General features: G+C 35.2%; 1 protein-coding gene across 1 annotated transcript in view; it reads left to right on the plus strand.

The window, feature by feature from the left end:
* DNAH8 (dynein axonemal heavy chain 8) overlaps positions 1 to 19,389 on the plus strand; it is a 467,072-nt gene that overhangs the window by 235,797 nt on the left and 211,886 nt on the right. The window contains exons 33-39 of the mRNA XM_071218442.1: positions 76 to 311; positions 2,045 to 2,149; positions 9,007 to 9,120; positions 11,001 to 11,063; positions 12,835 to 12,935; positions 16,274 to 16,411; positions 16,565 to 16,805. Of these exons, the coding sequence (XP_071074543.1) occupies positions 76 to 311; positions 2,045 to 2,149; positions 9,007 to 9,120; positions 11,001 to 11,063; positions 12,835 to 12,935; positions 16,274 to 16,411; positions 16,565 to 16,805 (998 nt within the window). The remainder of the gene's footprint in view (positions 1 to 75; positions 312 to 2,044; positions 2,150 to 9,006; positions 9,121 to 11,000; positions 11,064 to 12,834; positions 12,936 to 16,273; positions 16,412 to 16,564; positions 16,806 to 19,389) is intronic.

Consider the following 19,389-nt stretch of genomic DNA (forward strand, 5'->3'; position numbering starts at 1 on the left):
GTTCTGATTACAAGTAAAGTGAATAGTTTCAGAATGTCAATTGTACTTATTTTGACTTTTTCTTGTCTTTATCAGGGCCAATGAAATTGGCCTTATCAATTGAGGCTAAGGCATGGAAGATGTTACTCTGTCGATATTTGAATGAAGAATATAAAAAGAAAATGTCAGACATGATTGCATTTATCAATGAATACTTAAAAAAGTTATCTAGGCCTATTCGTGATTTAGATGATGTCAGATTTGCAATGGAAGCCTTGTCTTCTATCCGTGATAATGAAATTCAAATGGACATGACTTTAGGACCAATTGAAGTAAGAGATGATTGTATTTTTCTTTCTTGAAATGCTATTTTTGGGGGGAAAATAGAGACATACTTTTGATATGTGATTCTGTAAACATATTTCTTTATCTACTTCATGACACTTTCTGCCTTTTCCTCCTTTTTGATGTTTTTATCTTTGGGAGAATTCTTAACAGTAAACAGTTTATAAAGGAATATTATATTAATAATGCCATACTAGGCTAGACAGTGTTCAGTTTTTGATGCTGACACCAACATTTTATGGGAATTTTATGACACTGTCATGCCAGTCCCAATCCCCATATATCTTTGACTTTCCTTAGTGACCAGTTACTGGTCTCACTCATGACCATTGGCATACCAAGAGCTGGGTAGTAGAAGCAGTCCACCCAGTTCAATAGTAAACTGAGCAAAAACACAAAAGATATTTTTCAGAGAGGAGTATTTCATTATTTTCCTATACCTGCTATAACAAATTACTACAAACTTAGTGGCTTAAAACAACACAAATTTATTCTCTTACAGTTTTGGAGGTCAGAAATCCAAAATAAGGTCTTAATGGGGCTAAAATCAAGGTTTTGGCAGGGCTTCTTTCCTTCTGGTGGCTCTAGGAGAAGATCTGCTCCTTACCTTTCCCAGCTTCTAGAGGCTGCCAGTTCTCCTTGGTTCATGGCCCCTTCCAGCAATGGCATCAATCCTGCCTTTGTTTCTGTGTTATGTCTTTTCTAATGCTGACTTTCTGCCTCCCTCTTTCCATTATATGGGCATTTTTGATGGCATGATGGATGTTGAACAACCTGGTTAATCCAGGATAATCTCCCAATCTTAAATTCCTGAATTTAATCACATCTGTAAAGCCCCATTTGACATGTAAGGTAACATATTTACAGTTTCCAGAGATATGGGAAGGACATTATTCTGTCTACCACAAGTATTTAATTACTAACATTGTTTAGAATTTCTGGTTTTTGTGATAATACAAATCTGATAGAATTTAATTGGTTTTATTTGAAAATTCTCTCTAGACAGTGAACCCCCTTATTGCCCTCAGTGCCTAGGGAGACTCACTTCCCATTGCCACCTCTTGGTACCCAGTGCTCATGACCATTTTATGCTTTTGAACCCATTTAGAGTTTATTTTCTTTGATAGCTAATGGGCTTATACCTTTACTACTTCTTAAAATCTTAGTATTTGGGAATTTTGGATGCTGACCTTAAGTATTAAGAATTTACCATATCATTTTTCCTAGTTGCAGAAGCTTAATTCTTCAGCATAAATTCTCCTAATAAAGCCATTGTCAGTCTAACCCTTTTATCATTCAATTTTCTTTTTTTCAGAGTATATTCCATGTCATCATTTTATTCTGTTTCTTATCTACCCAACCCATATTTTAATAAAGTTTGAGAAAATATGTTACATTGGTTTGGCTCAAAATCAAGGGGGGAGAGAGAGAGATAAAAAATGGTTCCCTAGTATTTTCTAGGATAGTATTTCTCAATGTGATCTGACTATGTTTCCATCATAATCACTTAGGTGCTTATTAAGTGCCCATCTCAGGGCCTAGAATCAAGAATCAGTATCTGGTAGTTGGTGAGACTCTAGAGGTGCTTTTTGTATGTGTTTAATTTTGGTAAGCACTTTTTTAGAATATGCTCTCTTCTGCTAATACATTGGCTATGTTTCTAGAAGTCATCTAAATAGTTTCCCCTCTGATGTTTCTGAACTCCATCCCCACTCTGCAGGAAGCCTATGCTATTTTAAACAGATTCGAAGTTGAAGTAACCAAAGAGGAATCAGAAGCAGTTGATACCTTGAGATATTCTTTCAACAAATTGCAGAGCAAAGCTGTAAGTACAGATTTATTTATCTTATTGTTTATTGCTCTTAAGTCTAGAGAAAACATATTTCATACTTTTTTAAAGCTTAATAGATATTATTTGTAACAGCATTATGGAGGTATACTTTGATGTGGGCTATGGGTGGAAGGCTCTTTGTCTCTTCAGAAATAACTAAGCTGTTTGACTTGTGTCTCTTCAGAAATAACTAAGTTGTTTGACTTGTGGGTGTGGAACGGTAAGAGGCTGCAGTCCTGCCCTTAGGGACGGTGACAGCAGGCTCCAGTCCCAGGAAATGTTTAACAAAGCAAGGGCTATAAACTTTAAGTATTTAGGGGAAATGCAAAAACCAAGGCTTATCTAAAATGTCTGGAGTCCTTGCTAAAAGCTTACCTAAGATGTGAAAGAGATATATGCTAATTGAAGCCTATTGAGAACTGAAACAAAGGGACCATTTGGCCTTTCCTCTCTGTATAAAAGACGTTTGAAAATCTTGTTCGGGGCTCGGGATTCAAACAGAAAGCTCCCGAGTCCGGCCGGCCGTCAATAAACCATTTTTCCTTCTCAAAATCATTCCTGAGTCCTGGCCTCTCTATTCTCAAATAATTGAACTTCTCTTAAATTCCACAACAACTTCACATACTATAAAATTAACTATTTTAACGTATGCAACTCATTGATTTTTAGAATATTTACAGAGATGTGCAACTATCACCATTATTTCACTTTAGAATATTTGATCACTCCCAAAAGAAGCCCTGTACCCATTAGTAATCACTCTCCATCATCCACCCTCCACACACCCAGCCTCTGGCATCCACTAATCTATTTTCTTTCTCTATGGATTTGCCTTTTTCTGGACATTTAATAAAAATGTAATCATACAACATGTAGTCTTTTGTGACTGACTTCTTTAACTTAGCATGTTTTTAAGGCTCTTCCTTATCAAGTACCAGTCCTTCATTTCCATATTGGCTAATAATGTTGAGCATATTTTATGTTCTTATTTCCATTTGTATATCTTCTCTGGAGAAATGCCTATTTAAATACTTTGCTCATTTTTAAATTGGGTTGTCTTTTTATTTTTTGAGTTGTACGGATGTTTTATAAATCCTGGATACAAGTCTCTTATCAAATATATGATTTACAAATATTTTATCCCATTCTGTCATTTGGCTTCTCCCTTTCTTTTTTTTAAAAATAAATTTATTTATTTATTTATTTATCTCCCCTTCCCCCCCACCCCGGTTGTCTGTTTTCTGTGTCTATTTGCTGTGTCTTCTTTGTCTGCTTCTGTTGTTGTCAGCGGCACCAGGAATCTGTGTTTTTTTTTGTTACGTCATCTTTTGTCAGCTCTCCGTGTGTGCGGCACCATTCCTGGGCAGGCTGCACTTTCTTTCGCACTGGGCGGCTCTCCTTACGGGGCACACTCCTTGCGCATGGGGCTCCTCTACGTGGGGGACACCCCTACGTGGCAGGGCACTCCTTGTGTGCATCAGCACTGCGCATGGGCCAGCTCCACACGGGTCAAGGAGGCCCGGGGTTTGAACCGCGGACCTCCCATGTGGTAGACGGACGCCCTAACCACTGGGCCAAGTCCGCCGCCTCCCTTTCTTGATAGTGTCTTTTGAAGCACCAAAGTTTTTCATTTTGATGAAGTCCAATTTATCTGCTTTCTTTTATCACTTGTCTTTTTGATATCATATCTAGGAAATCATTGCCTAATCCAGGATCATAAAGGTTTACTCTTATGTTTTCTTCTAAGAGTTGTATAGTTTTAGCTTTTACATTTAAGTCTCTGATCCATTTTGATTTAATTTTTGTATACGGTGTGAGTTAAGGGTCCACCATCTTTATTCTTCATGTAGCTATCCACTTGTCCCAGCACCATTTGTTGAAAAGACTGTCCTTTCACTAATGAATTTTCTTGGCATCCTTGCTAAAAATCAATTAACAATAAATGAAAAGGCTTATTTCTGGACTTCCAAGTCTATTCCCTTGATTTGTATATCTGTCCTTATGCCAGTAACACACTCTTAGTTACTGTAGCTTCGTAATAAAATTTGAAATTAGGAAATGTAAGTCCCTCAATTTTGTTCTTCTTTTTTGAGATTGTTTTGGCTATTCTGGGTCCCTTGCATTTCCATGTGAATTTTAGAACCTCCTTGTGAGTTTCTACAAAGAAGGCAGCTGGGATATAGTGGGGATTGTGTTGAATCTGTAGATCAAAGTGGGGAGTATTGCCATCTTAACAATGCTAAGTCTTCTGATACATGAACATGGCGAGCCTTTCCATTTTAGACCTTTAATTTCTTTCAGTGATGTTTTGTAGTTTTCAGTGTACAAGTCTTGTGCTTCTTTTGTTAAATTTATTGCTAAGTATATATTCTTTTGATGCTATTGTAAATGAAATTCATGATTTCATTTTCAGATTTTTCCTTGATAGTTTATAGAAATAGATTTTTTTTGTATAATGATTTTTTAAAGGTTTTTTTTTTTTAAACTTCTCTCCCCTTCTCCCCGCCCCAGTTATCTGTTCTCTGTGTCCATTTGCTGCGTGTTCTTTTTTTTGTCCACTTCTGTTGTTGTCAGCGGCATGGGAATCTATGTCTCTTTTTGTTTTGTCATCTTGTTGTGTCAGCTCTCCGTGTGTGCAGCGCCATTCCTGGGCAGGCTGCATTTTCTTTCACCCTGGGTGGCTCTCCTCATAGGGCGCACCCCTTGCGTGTTGGGCTTCCCTACACGGGGACACCCCTGTGTGGCACGGCACTCCTTGTGCGCAGCAGCACTGTGCATGGGCCAGCTCCACATGGGTCCAGAAGCCCGGGGTTTATCCTGCAACCTTGTTGCACTCATTTATTAGTTCTAATCATTATTTTGTGTGGCTATTTTAGAACTTTCCATATACAAGATAATGCCGTCTGTAAATAAGATAGTTTTACCTGTCTCTTTCCAATCTGAATGCCTTTATTTCTTTTTCTTGCCTGATTGTCCTGGCAAGAACCTACAGTACAACATTGAATAGAAATGATGAGAGAGAGCATCATTTCATTTTTCTTGATCTTAATGAGAATGTATGCAGTGTCTCGCCATTAAGTATGGTATTTTTGTGGATTTTTAAAAGATAATTTGTTGAGTGTTTTTATCATGAAAGGTGTTGGAGTTTGTCATATGTTTTTTCTGTGTCTGGTTAGATGATCATATGGTTTTGATTGTTTATTTCTATTAAGGTGGTATATTGCATTGATTGATTTTCAGATATTAAACCAACATTGCATTTCTGGAGTAAATATTACTTGGTTTGCGTGTATAATCATTTTGCCTCTTGCTAGATTCAATTTGCTAGTATTTTGTTGAGAATTTTTTCATCAATATTCCTAAGGGATAATCATCTGCAGTTTTATTTTTTTGTTTCTCTGGTTTTGGTACCAGGATAATACTGGCTTCACAGACCAAATTGGGAAGTGTTTTTCTGTCATTTGGGAGAGTTTGCAAAGGATGTTAATAGTTCTTTAAAATGTTCGGTAGAATTCAACAGTGAAGCCATCTCAATTTGAGCTTTTCTTCACTGGAGTTTTAAAATTACTAATTCCATCTCTTTGCTTATTTTAAGTCTATTCAGATTTTGTATTTCTTCATGAGTTAGTGTCAGTAGTTTATGTGACTTTCTAGGAATTAGTTCATTCATCTAAGTTATCTAATTTGTTGTGATATGCTGGGTCATACTTTTCTTTTATGTGCTGGTTCCATGTTCAGCTAATCCTCACATGGGGCTTCTATTCTCTGGGTACTAGTTTCTGGGAGCTCAGAATTTCCCAACCATCAATTTCTTGTTTCTTTGTGCTTAGGAATTCAGGTTATCCCTTTGTTTTTGTGTTTTTGTGCTTAGGAATTCAGGTTATCCCTTTGTTCTCGCATTTTTCTATAAGGTGCAAGGAAAAGCCAGACTGCATTTTCTACATTTAGTTTAGAAACTAAATGTCCAAGCTTGTCACTTTCAAATTCTGCCTCCCGTCTAACATCAGGAGTCAGTTTTTCCCAGTTCTCTGCCACTTTAAACAAGGATTACTTTCCTTCCATATTAATCATTTCTGTCTAATGTCTCATCAGAGTTAACTTTAGCGTCTTATTTTTACCCATCTCTTCAAAGCAATCTAGGCCTTTTCTATCAAACATCTCATATTTTTTCCAGAATCTACCCCTTTCCCATTTATAAAACTGTTCCAATATTTTTGGTACTTGCAAAGCAGCAGCATCCTACTTTCCTGGTATCAATTTCTGTTTTAGTTTTGCTAATGGCTGCTGGGAGCAATATATCAGAAATGGATTGGCTCTTACAATGGGAATTTATTAGGTTAAAATCTTAGAGTTCTGAGGCCATGTAAGTGTCCAAATCAAGACATTATCAGAAATATTGTCTCACTGAAGTCCAGCTGCTGGCATCCCTGGACTCCAGACACATGGCAGGACACACTGGCTGCTTGGCCTGTCTGGGTCTCTGCCTTCTCCTCCAGGCTTACTCTCCCCGAGCTCAGATGTGGGCAATCAGGTAATAGCCTGCCTCTTCCTTTTCCTTTGGTTCTTGTCTCTTCAGCCTCTCAAGGCCTCTTTCCATGCTTTCGTGTTCCAAAATATCTCCAGGACCTCTCTCAGCCTCTCAGGGCTTCTCTGCCTCTGCAACTTTTTTCTGTGTGTGTGGATTTTTAGCCCTCTGTTTGTAAAGGACTCCAGTAAGAGGATTTGGACCCACACTGGGCACCCCAGGCTAACCAAAGGCACTCAAGGTAAGTGATGTAATAAAAACTGATCTGATCAAAGGCCTCTTAACTGATTCTAACCAAAAGGTCTCAAGATACAATAGGAATACAGGTACAGGAATGGGTTAACTTAAGAACTTAATTTTCTGGGGTCCACAGAAAACCCACACACTTTATAATCCTCATTATTTTTGTAAGGTCACTAGTGAAGTCCCCTCTTTATTCCTCATTTTAGTCATTTGAGTTCTCTCCTTTATTCTTGGTTAGTCTACCTAAAGTTTTGCCAACTTTGTTGATCTTTTCAAAGAAGAAACTTTTAGGTCATTGACTTTCTCTATTATTTTTCTATTCTCTATATAATTTATGTCTGCTCTAGTTTTTATTATTTTCTTCCTTCTGCTTACTTTGGATTTAGTTTGTTCTAATTTTTCAAGTTGGTTAAGGTGAACTGCTAATCTATTGACTTGATATCTTTTGTAATGTAAACAATTATAGCTATAAATTTCCTTCTAAGCATTGCTTAATATATTTTTAAAATATTTTTTTTAATTTTTAAAGAAGCTTTAGATTACATAAATATTACATCAAAAATATAGGGGATTCCCATATGCCCCACCTCCTTCCCCCCTGCTTTCCCACATTAACAACATCTTTTATTAGTGTGCTACATTTGTTATAATTGTTGAACCCATATTGAAGCATGCTTAATATATTTTTGAAGTTGGTAAATATTCACATACTACAAATTAGACATTTAAAATGAACTCTGGGGGAGTGGGTATAGCTCAGTGGGTTGAGTGCCTGCTTTTCATGTATGAGGTCCCAGGTTCAATCCCTGCTACCTCCTAAAAAAAAGGAACTCCAAGGGAGGTCCATATTCTTTAAGTACACTGAAATTTTATTTATTGAATATTAATGAAATTGGATGTTGGCTTAAAGTTTCTCATTTTATGAGAAGATTTGTTACTGATGCACGAAGGCAAAGTTGTAAGAACACAGAGCTTAAATTGGGAGTATGGTTTCTTATCCCAGCTCCACCACCAGCCAATTGGATATCTAAGGCAAACTAATAACTTAGTCTTCTCAGTTTCTTCATATGATCTTTTAGAAATATTAATATATAATATCTATATATACTGGCTATGAGGCTAACTTGAGGTAATATATATAAAATGCTTCTTATATTCATATTTCTTTAAATTTATATTCAATATTGGCTAATCACTTATTTTGAAAAATGCTTACTAGTTAGTCAGGAGAGCGAATCTTAGAAAGGAAATGGGGATCCCTCCACTCAGATTTAGTAAAACCCAATTTTCTATTATTGCTCAATGGAAAAAAATTTGTTTGGGTTGCTTCTCTACTTCTTTAACTCTTGGTATACCCTATCCTTAAGCTGAGAAATACTGTTCTATGATGCAATCACTGTCAAATTTAAAGTAGTATATATTCCATCCTAGATAGATGTATTGTTTAGAGCAATTAAGAGCAGGAACCTTGGACTGGAGCCACACTGCCAGGCTTTGCATCTTGACTATGATTCATATTAGTGCTGGGACCTTGAGGAAGTTACTTTATCCTTTGTGTGTCTCAGCTCTTTGACCAGCAAAATGGGTAAAATATTAATATTTACCCTACAGAGTTGTTGTGAGGATTAAATGAGTTAACCTAAGTAAAGAACCTGACAGAGTAAGCATGACTTAAGTGTTATTATTACGAAAGGTTTATGCAGAAGACCATTGTGGTAGGCATTTTCTATTTTTCATACCCAGAATTCTATCCTTATGTTTTAGGGAACTTCTCCTAACTTCCCCCTACTACAACCATGGAACTTACTAACGATTGCCAATCTCAGACTACAGGGATGACCAGAGTTGGAAAACTGTTTTCTAAGTTACAAAGACAATTACTTTGTGTCCTGGGCCATGAACTAGAACATTATGAGTCTTCTGCTGGTGCATTTGGGTTGTCTATTTTTGTTACAAAAAACATTGCAGAGATATCTTTGTTCATGTAGTACATCTGTGAAATAAACTTGATGGAATAGAAGTGTATTTTTCATTTTAATAGATTACTTTCACCCTAATGTTGAGCATTCTTTTTTTATCCTAGGTTTCTGTACAAGATGAACTAGTTCAAGTGCAGCCAAAGTTTAAAAGCAATCTACTAGAGTCTGTGGAAGTTTTTCGTGAGGATGTCGCTAACTTTGCAGACTCATATGAAATGGTAATTTAACTATCTCCATTCTGTGTGTTAAAATGTTCCTTAGATGGGACTTAATCCTATTACTAGAAACTTTTATAAGAGAATGAAATTCAAAGAGAGAGAAAACCACGGAAGCAAGAAACTGAAATTAGTGAAACTCAGAAGAGAAGGAAGAGACCATCAGGTACCTCCAAGTGCCTTACCATGTGACAGAAGAGCCAAGGATTGCTAACATCTGGTCTTTGGAAAGAAACCATCACCTTAACAATGTCTTGATTTGGGCATTTTCCCGGCCTCAAAACCATGAGTGAAAAAATTTCCTTTTTTACTTCAAAAAAAAAAAAGTAGTTCTGTGATATGTTTATATGAAATGAAAGTGGTGAACCCTGAGGAATGCATTGTGATTTGTACATTGTGCATATTCACAACTATCAAAAAAAAAAAAAAGGCTAGCTACTCCAGTAGCCGTGTTTTGTGAAGAAAAAAAAATTTTGACTGTTGAAAGGACCATTTACTTTGGAGATTGTGAAAGGAACAAGGGGTCTGGTCTTGTCTTTTCTTAGGGCCAGGATTCTCATAGCTGAAAATGTAATAGAGTTGTTGGAAAGTGTAAGCACTCTAATACCAGAGTATCGTTCAATCATTTTTACAATTTCACTGGCTTTTAGAGAACCAAAGAATCACTGAAAATCATGTCATATTTCTATCAGTTCCATAAATTGATAATGTAGAACTTCTTGAAATTAAACTCAGAAGTTGGAATTTAACCCCACTAAACATTCTACTTTCTTTCAGTGTTTGCACTGGATTCATAAGATGATTTAAGCCGCTGGTGCTACTTATATAACACATTTCTTATTTTTTTACATATACTAAACTTATCTCTTTTAGTTGGATTAATCAACATTTGAGTACCCTATCAGTACATTATACTGGGAATTCAGACTTTTATTTAGCATATCTATAATAATAATGATTGTACAGATGTTAATACCCTTTCTTTTTCCACGGGGAATAGCCCTTATCATTTTAGTATGCCACTATATAGGACATTCTTTTATTCCTTTGATTTTCTTGGTTATGGCCACCAGAGACTATCTTCTGCTTCTGCCAAATAGTCAACATATATTTTTCTCTATGTCTATGTTGGGCTGAACAATTAGTGAAAGAAAGCTGTTATCAGAACTCTATATAATTTATTCTAAAATACAACCACTGCATCATCATTTATAATCATAAATGAAATTTAACAGAGCTCTCATGGTACAAATACCATACAGGATACACTTTTGTCATATTTTTCCATTAACTTTGCCAAGGTCCTTTCAAAATGAATGGAAACTTGGTAATTGTATTTAATGTGGTTATCTAAATGAATATCCTTTTTGTTAGGAAATATACATGAAAGTTCTAAATGGTAAAGGAGCATGATATATAGAGCCTACTATTAAAAGTTCAGAAGATAGATAGATAGATAGATAGATAGATAGATGATAGAAAGATGAAACAAATGTGGCAAAATGTTAAAAGTTGGTAAATCTGGTTTTCTGGGTAGGAAGTATATTGAAGTTCTCTCTATTAATTTTGTATTATATTTGCAATTTTCTCTTAAGTTTGAAATTATATCAAAATACAAATTTTAAAAACAAAAAAAAAAGAATGGAAGCAAAAACCATTGAATTATACATTTTAAATGGGTGAATTATATAGTAAGTGAAATATATCTCAGTAAAAAAGCTGTTACAAAAAATGAATGAAAGCTTCATGTAAAGGAGCAGAATTAGACCATTTAATTGTAAAAATGATGTATAATTATTTAAAAGGAAATAATAGATAAGCCCAATAAAGTGACAAATACATACGATTAAGCATTAAAATGGAGATTATAATATTAATTACAGGAAGGACCCATGGTTCCAAATATACCACCCCAAGAAGCTAGCAACAGGTTACAGATATTTCAGGTAAAACATCTTTATTTGTTACATTGATAATGCGTTGTTACTTTAAAAATTATTTTAGGGGGAAATTTATGTCTTAACTTATAATAGAAAAGTTAATGTTTAGAGTACATATAAATTTTAGTTGTATTCTAATTTACTAAGTGATATAATTGATTTTTTCTGTCTCTACATGGTCATTTCCACAGAATATCCTTTTGTATTTTTAGAAAATAGACTGATTTTGAACCTAAGTGTATACCTTATTATAGTTCCAAGCATCTCTTTGATATGTAGCATGATAAAAAATGGTACAGTACAATAAAATTATAGAAATAAAGATTTAAAATATTGACAAATATATAGTTTCCCTGCCTTCCCTCTGTATCTATCACTTTAAACATTCCTGCTTCTATAAAATATGCTGATCTATCTGTCAGATCCATATTATTAAGCACTGTGAGATCTGAAACCAGATAATCTCCAGGCCTGGGAATTTAGGGTCCTTACTGATATCTTAAACCATTTAGGTAGAGTGCACATATCTTATCACAGGTAAATTGTTTCTATTTGCTTTTATGCTTTAAAGACGTTATTAGTATATTCTAACTGTAGGATATTCAAATTCCAATTTGAAAGAAAAAAATTAAAGGACATGTGCATTAACTTTGCTAACTTAAATTATTATAATTATTTCAAATGGTGTTAAAATTGAATCTTCCCTTTATAGATTTTTTTTTGAATGTAGATAAAACAGGGGTGAATAGATTACACTAAACTTTACGGAATAGAACTCCTGAAGGAGAGATGGCCAAGTATAAACTAGTGGGGAAAAAAGCCTGAATTATAGATCTTTTAAAAATACAGTTTTCTTACTTTCAGATAGGTCTATGGAAACTTGAAATATAGGTTTTCTGGGGACCAGTTCATTCATTAAAGAAATAATTTTATATAAAATGGATGTGTTTGAATGCTTGAAAGTTGATACCGAGCAAAAATGGGTTCTTTTCTTTCTGATGCGCTGTAAACACCAATAACTGATTCAAAGAGAAAAAGTTTGTGCAAGCAAAGGAGGTCAGTGGCCTTGAGGCCCCCCAAACTGTCTCCTGAGAAACTGCGTTGATTTTTGTTATTTTATAATGTCAGATGCCCATGAATAATTAGGGGTGGGGTTGGCACAGGTTCCCTCATTAATAACATTAAGGGGTTGAACAGGATGAGGGTGGGTACCAAACCCAGGTGAGTCATAAAGTTACAACCGTTATCAGAGATCCAAGGCCTCTGGCGGATACAGAACAAAGGTCAGTTACAAGGTTTTTCAGATGGATACTAAACAGAGGAGGGTGGAGTGGTTACCATCACAGGGGTAAGCATACCCGAGGGTGAGTCTGGTTTTGGGATAACCATAAACAAGGGTAAGGCCAGTCTAGAATTACCATCTCAATAACAGGTATAGGCTAATTCTAGCCAGTTTCAGTAATTTCAGATAATTTTTACCATTAGTAATAAAAAGGCATCTATATAATGATTCAGTAGTCATAATTATATGTTAATTCTTAACCCTCAGTTATAAAGTTGGTTTTCCTAAATGCTTAACTTTTCCTCTGACAGCTTGATATAAATTTGCTTCACAAATCTTTGTTTTATAGATATTACTAAATAAACCTCAACCTAGCTTTATCCCAATTATAATAAATTCTAGTTTAATGAGATTTCAATGAAGTATAATTTAATATATATTAATTTATATTCCAATTGACTATATTTCAACTAATTACACAAACCTTTGTCATAGGCCAGTTTTGATGATCTGTGGCGGAAATTTGTTACATATTCATCTGGTGAACAACTTTTTGGATTACCTGTGACTGACTATGAGGTTTTACACAAAACCAGGTAAATTTGGAAGATGGACAAATGTTAAGTACAAATAATTAAATACTGACCATTAGAAGAATCGTGTCACCATCAAATCCTAAAATTTCCCCTTATTCCTGGCTGTTCTTGACCACTTAGATACATAGTCTCCATATGCAAAAGAAATGTTCTAGGGAACTAGAAAATACATTGCAAAAATTCTGGGTGTGCGTGGCTTTTATTTAGCCTATGCTTTCTTTATTTCTTTTCATTCTTTTGGACAGTGTTAATGATTGTGCAGAAGCACAGCACTTTTGAATAACTTTTGTTTATTTAGGGGAATAATCATCCTCCTTTTCCCATCCCTTTGTATTGCATTTATGCTATAATGCTTTTTCCCATTGGATAAAAATAATTTATTGAGATTGAAGGCCAAGTAACTTAACAGATTTTAAATAATGGCAGATCTAAGATTTAGACAAGTATATTTTATTGAATTTTTAATATAACTTTTTCTCAAAGGCAAGCTTTAAACAATTGTATTAGCTTATTAGGGGACTGACTTTAGAAAAGAACTTTATATTGGCATGCCTCAGAATTACAGCATGAAAATTTCATGGCAAATAGACTGAAATTGAAGAAAAATTAATGCTTTTAACTATTTAAGGTAGGTGGTTTCTACTATTTTACTAAAACAGTTCTCCAAATTTAGTCCATTGTGTTAGAATTGCAGATTTGGGGGCCTTTCCCAGACTTCTGATTTAGAATCTCTGGGGTTGGGTCCTGGGAAATCAACATTTTTACACACTTTTTAGGTGATTTTTGAACTCAGAAGGTGCTGGATTCCTCTAGGTTCTTGGCTATGTTGCATAAAAGAATTTACGAATATGCCAGTATAGTTAAGGCCAGTAAAAAGAGTTTATGGAGAAACAAGAGAAAAGAGAAAAGTACATGCCTCAGATATGGATGTGGGCTACCTACAGGCAAAGAGGAGCACCTTGCGGTTGCTTTAGTTAAAGCGGCTCTTCACTCGTCTCCTTCCCTACTGTTGGGGCGGGGCCAGCTGTTTGATCCCCTGCTGTTAGCTCTTGGGGAACCAATGAGGAGGGCTTTTGTTTGGAGGTATCCGGGACCAATGGGGAGGCCTGCCTTGAGCCTGGAAGTTCCCAGGGTCTCAGGGGCTTTGTTTCCGGGGTCTTTCTGGCTTCGTTCTTAGAAGCAGCCTTCCCTCAGGGTTTCCAGGTGGGCTCTCACGGCTATGGTCTGTGCCAGGTCCCAGCTGTGACTCATGTTCCCTCATTCCCTATACTAACCTGCTTCAATTTTTATGCACACTCAGTTTGGGATTCAGTGTTTTAACCTTCAGTATACCTGGAAAAATAATCATCACCATTTATCTTTTGGACCTTTTTATCTTTTTATATTTTTTAGTAACTTTATGAATAATTTACAGAAGTAAAAAAAAAAAGGAATGGTGGAAAACAATTTTATTAGAAAATTTAATGAGAATTTTAGCATAGCAAGCCCAAACTTCTATACCATAATGTTCTGGTGTATATTTATATATACATACACACAACATAGGGGCCATCTTTTGACTGCGACTAACTGCTCATAGCAGTCTTGTATAAACATGGCACATACACATCTTGTAAGCACTGATTCTAGGTTTTCTAATAGGTTCTAACTTACTACTACTTCTGATTTTTCTTACATCTGCATGATCAAAATGCAAGACTATTGAAAACGCTGATGCTGATAATGACTGCCATCTTCTAGGCACTATGAATACAAAACATTTTAATTTTACATCTAGAATGATCAATGAATTTTTCATTTCTATATCATGTATTTCCTTTGTATACACATCTGCCTTCAACATTTGTCCACTTATGAACCGTATCAAATAAAACTTCTGCAAACATCATTAATAATGAAAGAACAGTCACTGATTTTTTTCACAAAATGGGATGCTCTTGGTTCTTGTTGCAAAATATTGCATGATGAAACCCTTGCTGCTATTGATCTGTTGTTCCTTCATAAATTATTGAGTTTAATAAAATTCATCTAGGTTATCATAATCTGAAGACTCAGTCTGAGATTTCACTTAAATGATCAATTTCGCCATCAAAACTAGCGTCTAGAGAGCTGCTTTCTGACTCTTTTCTGTTTAATACTTGAGAAACATTTTCCTCTGTCAATTCTCTTCTTTGCTGTTTTAGGTAGAAAATGAAAATTTCAGACTTCTCAGTTTTATTAAATGAAAGATTAACAAACAAAATATCAAAAAACTCAAGGATGGTATGTCCAGAGTTCATTCTTTTATACTTTCTTGAAAGATGATGCGTATTCTGGGCAACACAATAAGAAACCTGAAGCATGATGCAATATGATTGTTTTTTTTCAACTAGCTTATCATTCTTCTAGTTGATCTCACCATTCTTCTGTTTCCTCATTGTTTGAGTCACTTTAGCATAGGGGAAAATCAGTGAGAAGTAATGAAATAATCGCTAGGATGATGAAATAGCAAAATGAATCAACAATTGGAAAAATAAGATAACTAAGATTGTAGAATGTCTTAGATTTGTAAAAGGGCCCAGTGGACTCTATGGTAATCACAAAATAGAATGTGTTTTACTCCAGTAAAAATATAAGTAAATTTTATTTTTAAGTTAGGAATATTAATCCTCATAGATAGAACTGCTAAAAAAAAAAAAAAGAAACTAAAATCAGGTCCAGTGGCCCTTATGGTTTGCTAAGGGTTGAGTAATTCCTGGGAGAACCCACAGACACAGTTGAGTGGTCAATTTAGTGTTTTACACATGAAGAACTTTTTCTTTACTTGAACCTGGAATCCCTCCTTTTACTATTCTTGTGCATATAATTCCAAGTGGGCACATGAACCAAGCTTCTTATAGGAAAGTGATGTTTAACTTCAAACTTAAAGACAGACCAGGACTTAGTTTAGGGAAATGCTCTCAGAAAAATCCAACTTGTATTTGGATGAAAGAAATCAAGTCAAACCTTACCTATAGTTATGCTCTTGTTATCAAATTTTAATGGCATTGTTTGAAATGATAGGTACAGTAAGTTAGTCAAGAAAAATCAGAGGCTTTCTTTTACAAAAATAATTCAACCATTTGTTAATGCCAGTCATAGAAGGATTTAGAATTTTTGAGAACTGTAAACTTCACTTTATTTGACTGATCTTTAACCAAGACTTTATATTGGAAATCAATATCATTGTATGCATTTGGTATTGATGAGATTATCTACAAAGAGTATGAAATATTTAATTAGATAAATTCTACCTATCCAAAAATAGAATTTATAAAAAAGTACACAATATGTGATGACTTAATTATTTTGTTTTCCAGAAAGGAGCTCAACTTGCTGCAGAAGCTATATGGATTGTATGATACTGTCATGGGCAATATTAGTGGTTATTATGAAATGCTTTGGGGAGATGTAGATATTGAAAAAATTAATGCAGAACTGCAGGAATTTCAAAACAGGTAAGTTTCAAATGAATTAAGCTTACAAATATGTAGTGCCTATTATCTTAGGATCTTGTAGATATTTCACAAACTGATATATGGTGCTATGCACATAAAACCTTTGAAGAAATGTATACGTGAAATAATTTTTTAATCTTTTTTTTCTGAAAGATGTCGTAAACTTCCAAAAGGACTTAAAGATTGGCAAGCATTTTTGGATCTCAAAAAAAGAATTGATGATTTCAGTGAGTCATGTCCTCTATTAGAAATGATGACAAATAAGGCGATGAAGCAGAGACACTGGGAACGAATATCCGAGTTAACTGGAACCCCATTTGATGTGGAGTCCGATTCTTTTTGTCTTAGAAATATTATGGAAGCACCTCTCCTTAAAAACAAGGATGATATTGAGGTACTCAAGAGTATACAGCCTTATCAGTGATCCATTCAATTACATCTCCTTTTTTCTGAAAATTGTACAAACAGGCATTTTATTAGGGATGAATTAATTGCCCTCCATATTGCACACTCAGAATTAGGAATGATCCCTGAACATCTCTGGCATTTACAAAATAATCCCATAACTCAGGTTGATAATATGATTATCTGAAATTAATTAGAAATATATATTTATTTTAAGTAAATAATAACGTATCATTTAATAAATATATTTAATAAATTATTTAGAACATAAATATATTTCTTTGAAATATTTGAGTGTCTTTAATATATGAGAGACCCTCAATCTATGCTCCTTGTCACTTAATTGCACTTCCATTTAAAAAAATCTGTTATTTCTGCCTTGTATTCTTGGTGAATTCCCCAGAACTATTATCCAAATTTCTAATTCTGCACTTTTCTTAAAAGTCTAATAAGTTAAAAAATTTTTTTTCTATTATTACATTTTTCCTTTCTTGCATTTTTAATTGTTTTTTTTATGTGGTCTCATCTTGTTTCATTTCTACTTTTTTTTTTCCTGTCCTTTTTATAGATATGGTTCTTCATTCGTCTCTTTGAGTATACTAAACATAATTACTTTTCAATTTTTATTATGGAAAATTTCAAGCATATACTGAAGTAAAGATCCCCTTGCTTCAACAGTTATCAATTCATGACCAGTATTATTTCATTTCTGTCTCCCTATACTCCAACCTTCCCCCAGATTAAACATAAAGATTTTTTCAAATTGTTCCATAAAATTAATTTCACCTAGACTTCATTTGTGCTCTGATTATTTTTATGTTGGCAGTCTTTCTGAGCATTAGATTTTTTTCAGGGTTTGGGAATTTTCATTTTTTGGATGCTTATTTTGAATGGCAGGTTTTAAAATTTTTTGGCTTTATAGTTTGTTAAAATTGCTTCTCTCTCTCCTTCTGTGTCTTAGCCTTCCTTCTCTAGTAGTTTTACGGTTTCTTCTACTGCCTGACCCCCTCCCTTCTCCCCTCAGCCCCAGGTCTAGAATCAGATGTTAGAACTGGAGTTTATATCCCTATTCTGGATGCTCTGGCAGATCCAGGATGAGATGATTTGGTTCAGCCCTGGTTGTAGGACTGTGTTTGTGTCACTCTATCCACTGACTCCACAGCTTTATTTCTTCTCGATGCCCAGAGATCAACTGGATGCAGCTTTTGCCTTCTTCCACAAGTAGAGAGATCCAGATCCCAGCCCTGATGCTCCCTCTTATACAGACCACTTTTAGTATCCTTTACACTACAAGAATCAAAGGCCTGCCCACTGCTCACCAGCCCTCGGGCCTGTGCTTCATTTCCACAAACTGGTTTGCCTATCTTTTCCACTTCTGATTCATGGAGATGTTTATCTTGTTTTACAGTCCGGCTATGTTTGATTTTTACTTTTTTTTTTTTTTTTTTGCCTTTTATCCAATATTCTGTGTGTTTGGAGTAGAGGATCTACACCATTGTGGCAGTTTGATATTATTGATGAATTCCAAAAAGAAATATTGGATTATGTTTGTAAACTGGTCTTTTCCTCTGGGCATATTAGAGTATATTAGATTCAGAGATTTTACTTTTACTTGATTAAATAATGATTAAGGCTTTGCTTGGGCCACATCAGTAGGACTCACAGAGAAACTGCACCACAGAGAAGGGAGGTTCAAGTCTTGAGCTGGAGCCCTGGGGAGTAAGCACAGAGGAGCTTGGTCATGAGGAAAGAGAGAAGGCCCTGGAAGAGAAACAAGCCATTACCTAATAGTCTACTGCTGGCCTTGTGAAACTAACAGATCAGCTGAGTCTGGAGAGAGGCAAGCCCTGGGCAAAGAGGAACCTAGGAAGCCTGAATTCTTCAGACGTTGGTGTACCATCTTGTTTTAACATGTGGCAATAAATTCTGGTGAGGGAGGCAACTTGTTCTTTATGGCCTGCTAACTGTAAGCTTCTACCCCAAATAAATACCCTTTATAAAAGCCAGCAGAGTTCTGGTATTTTTTTGCATTAGCACCCCTTTGGCTAATACTATAGAATTTGGTACTAGAGAGTGGGGTCATGGTTTTGCAATTACCAAAATGCTAGAGTGGTTTTATATGTGGGTAAGTGGTATTTTTTGGAGGAATTGATGGAAAAGGCCTAGATTGCTTTGAAGTGTCTGTTGATAGCAATATGGGTGCTAAAGAGACTTTTTATGTTGATGCCTTAGAAGTAAATGATGAAATTATTGTTGGAAACTGGAGGAAAGGCGATCTGTGTTTTAAAGTTGCAGAGAACTTAGCAAGATTGACTCCTGATATTTTATGGAAGGCAGCATTTGAAAATGGCAAGCCTGGGCATTTAGCTGAAGAACTTTCCAAGGTAAATGTGGAGAATGCAGTTTGGCTTCTCCTTGCAGCTTATAACAAAATGCTAGATGAGAGAGATAAGTTGAGGACTGGACTGTTGGGCACAAAGAAGCTAGAAACTGATTCTGGAAATTCTAAGCCTCTGGAAATCCAGTCCCCAGAATACAGTGCCCCATGTAAGGACTTAACTAAACTTGGAACT

The sequence above is a fragment of the Dasypus novemcinctus genome, chromosome 11 (assembly GCF_030445035.2).
Source record: "Dasypus novemcinctus isolate mDasNov1 chromosome 11, mDasNov1.1.hap2, whole genome shotgun sequence".
NCBI lineage: Eukaryota > Metazoa > Chordata > Mammalia > Cingulata > Dasypodidae > Dasypus > Dasypus novemcinctus.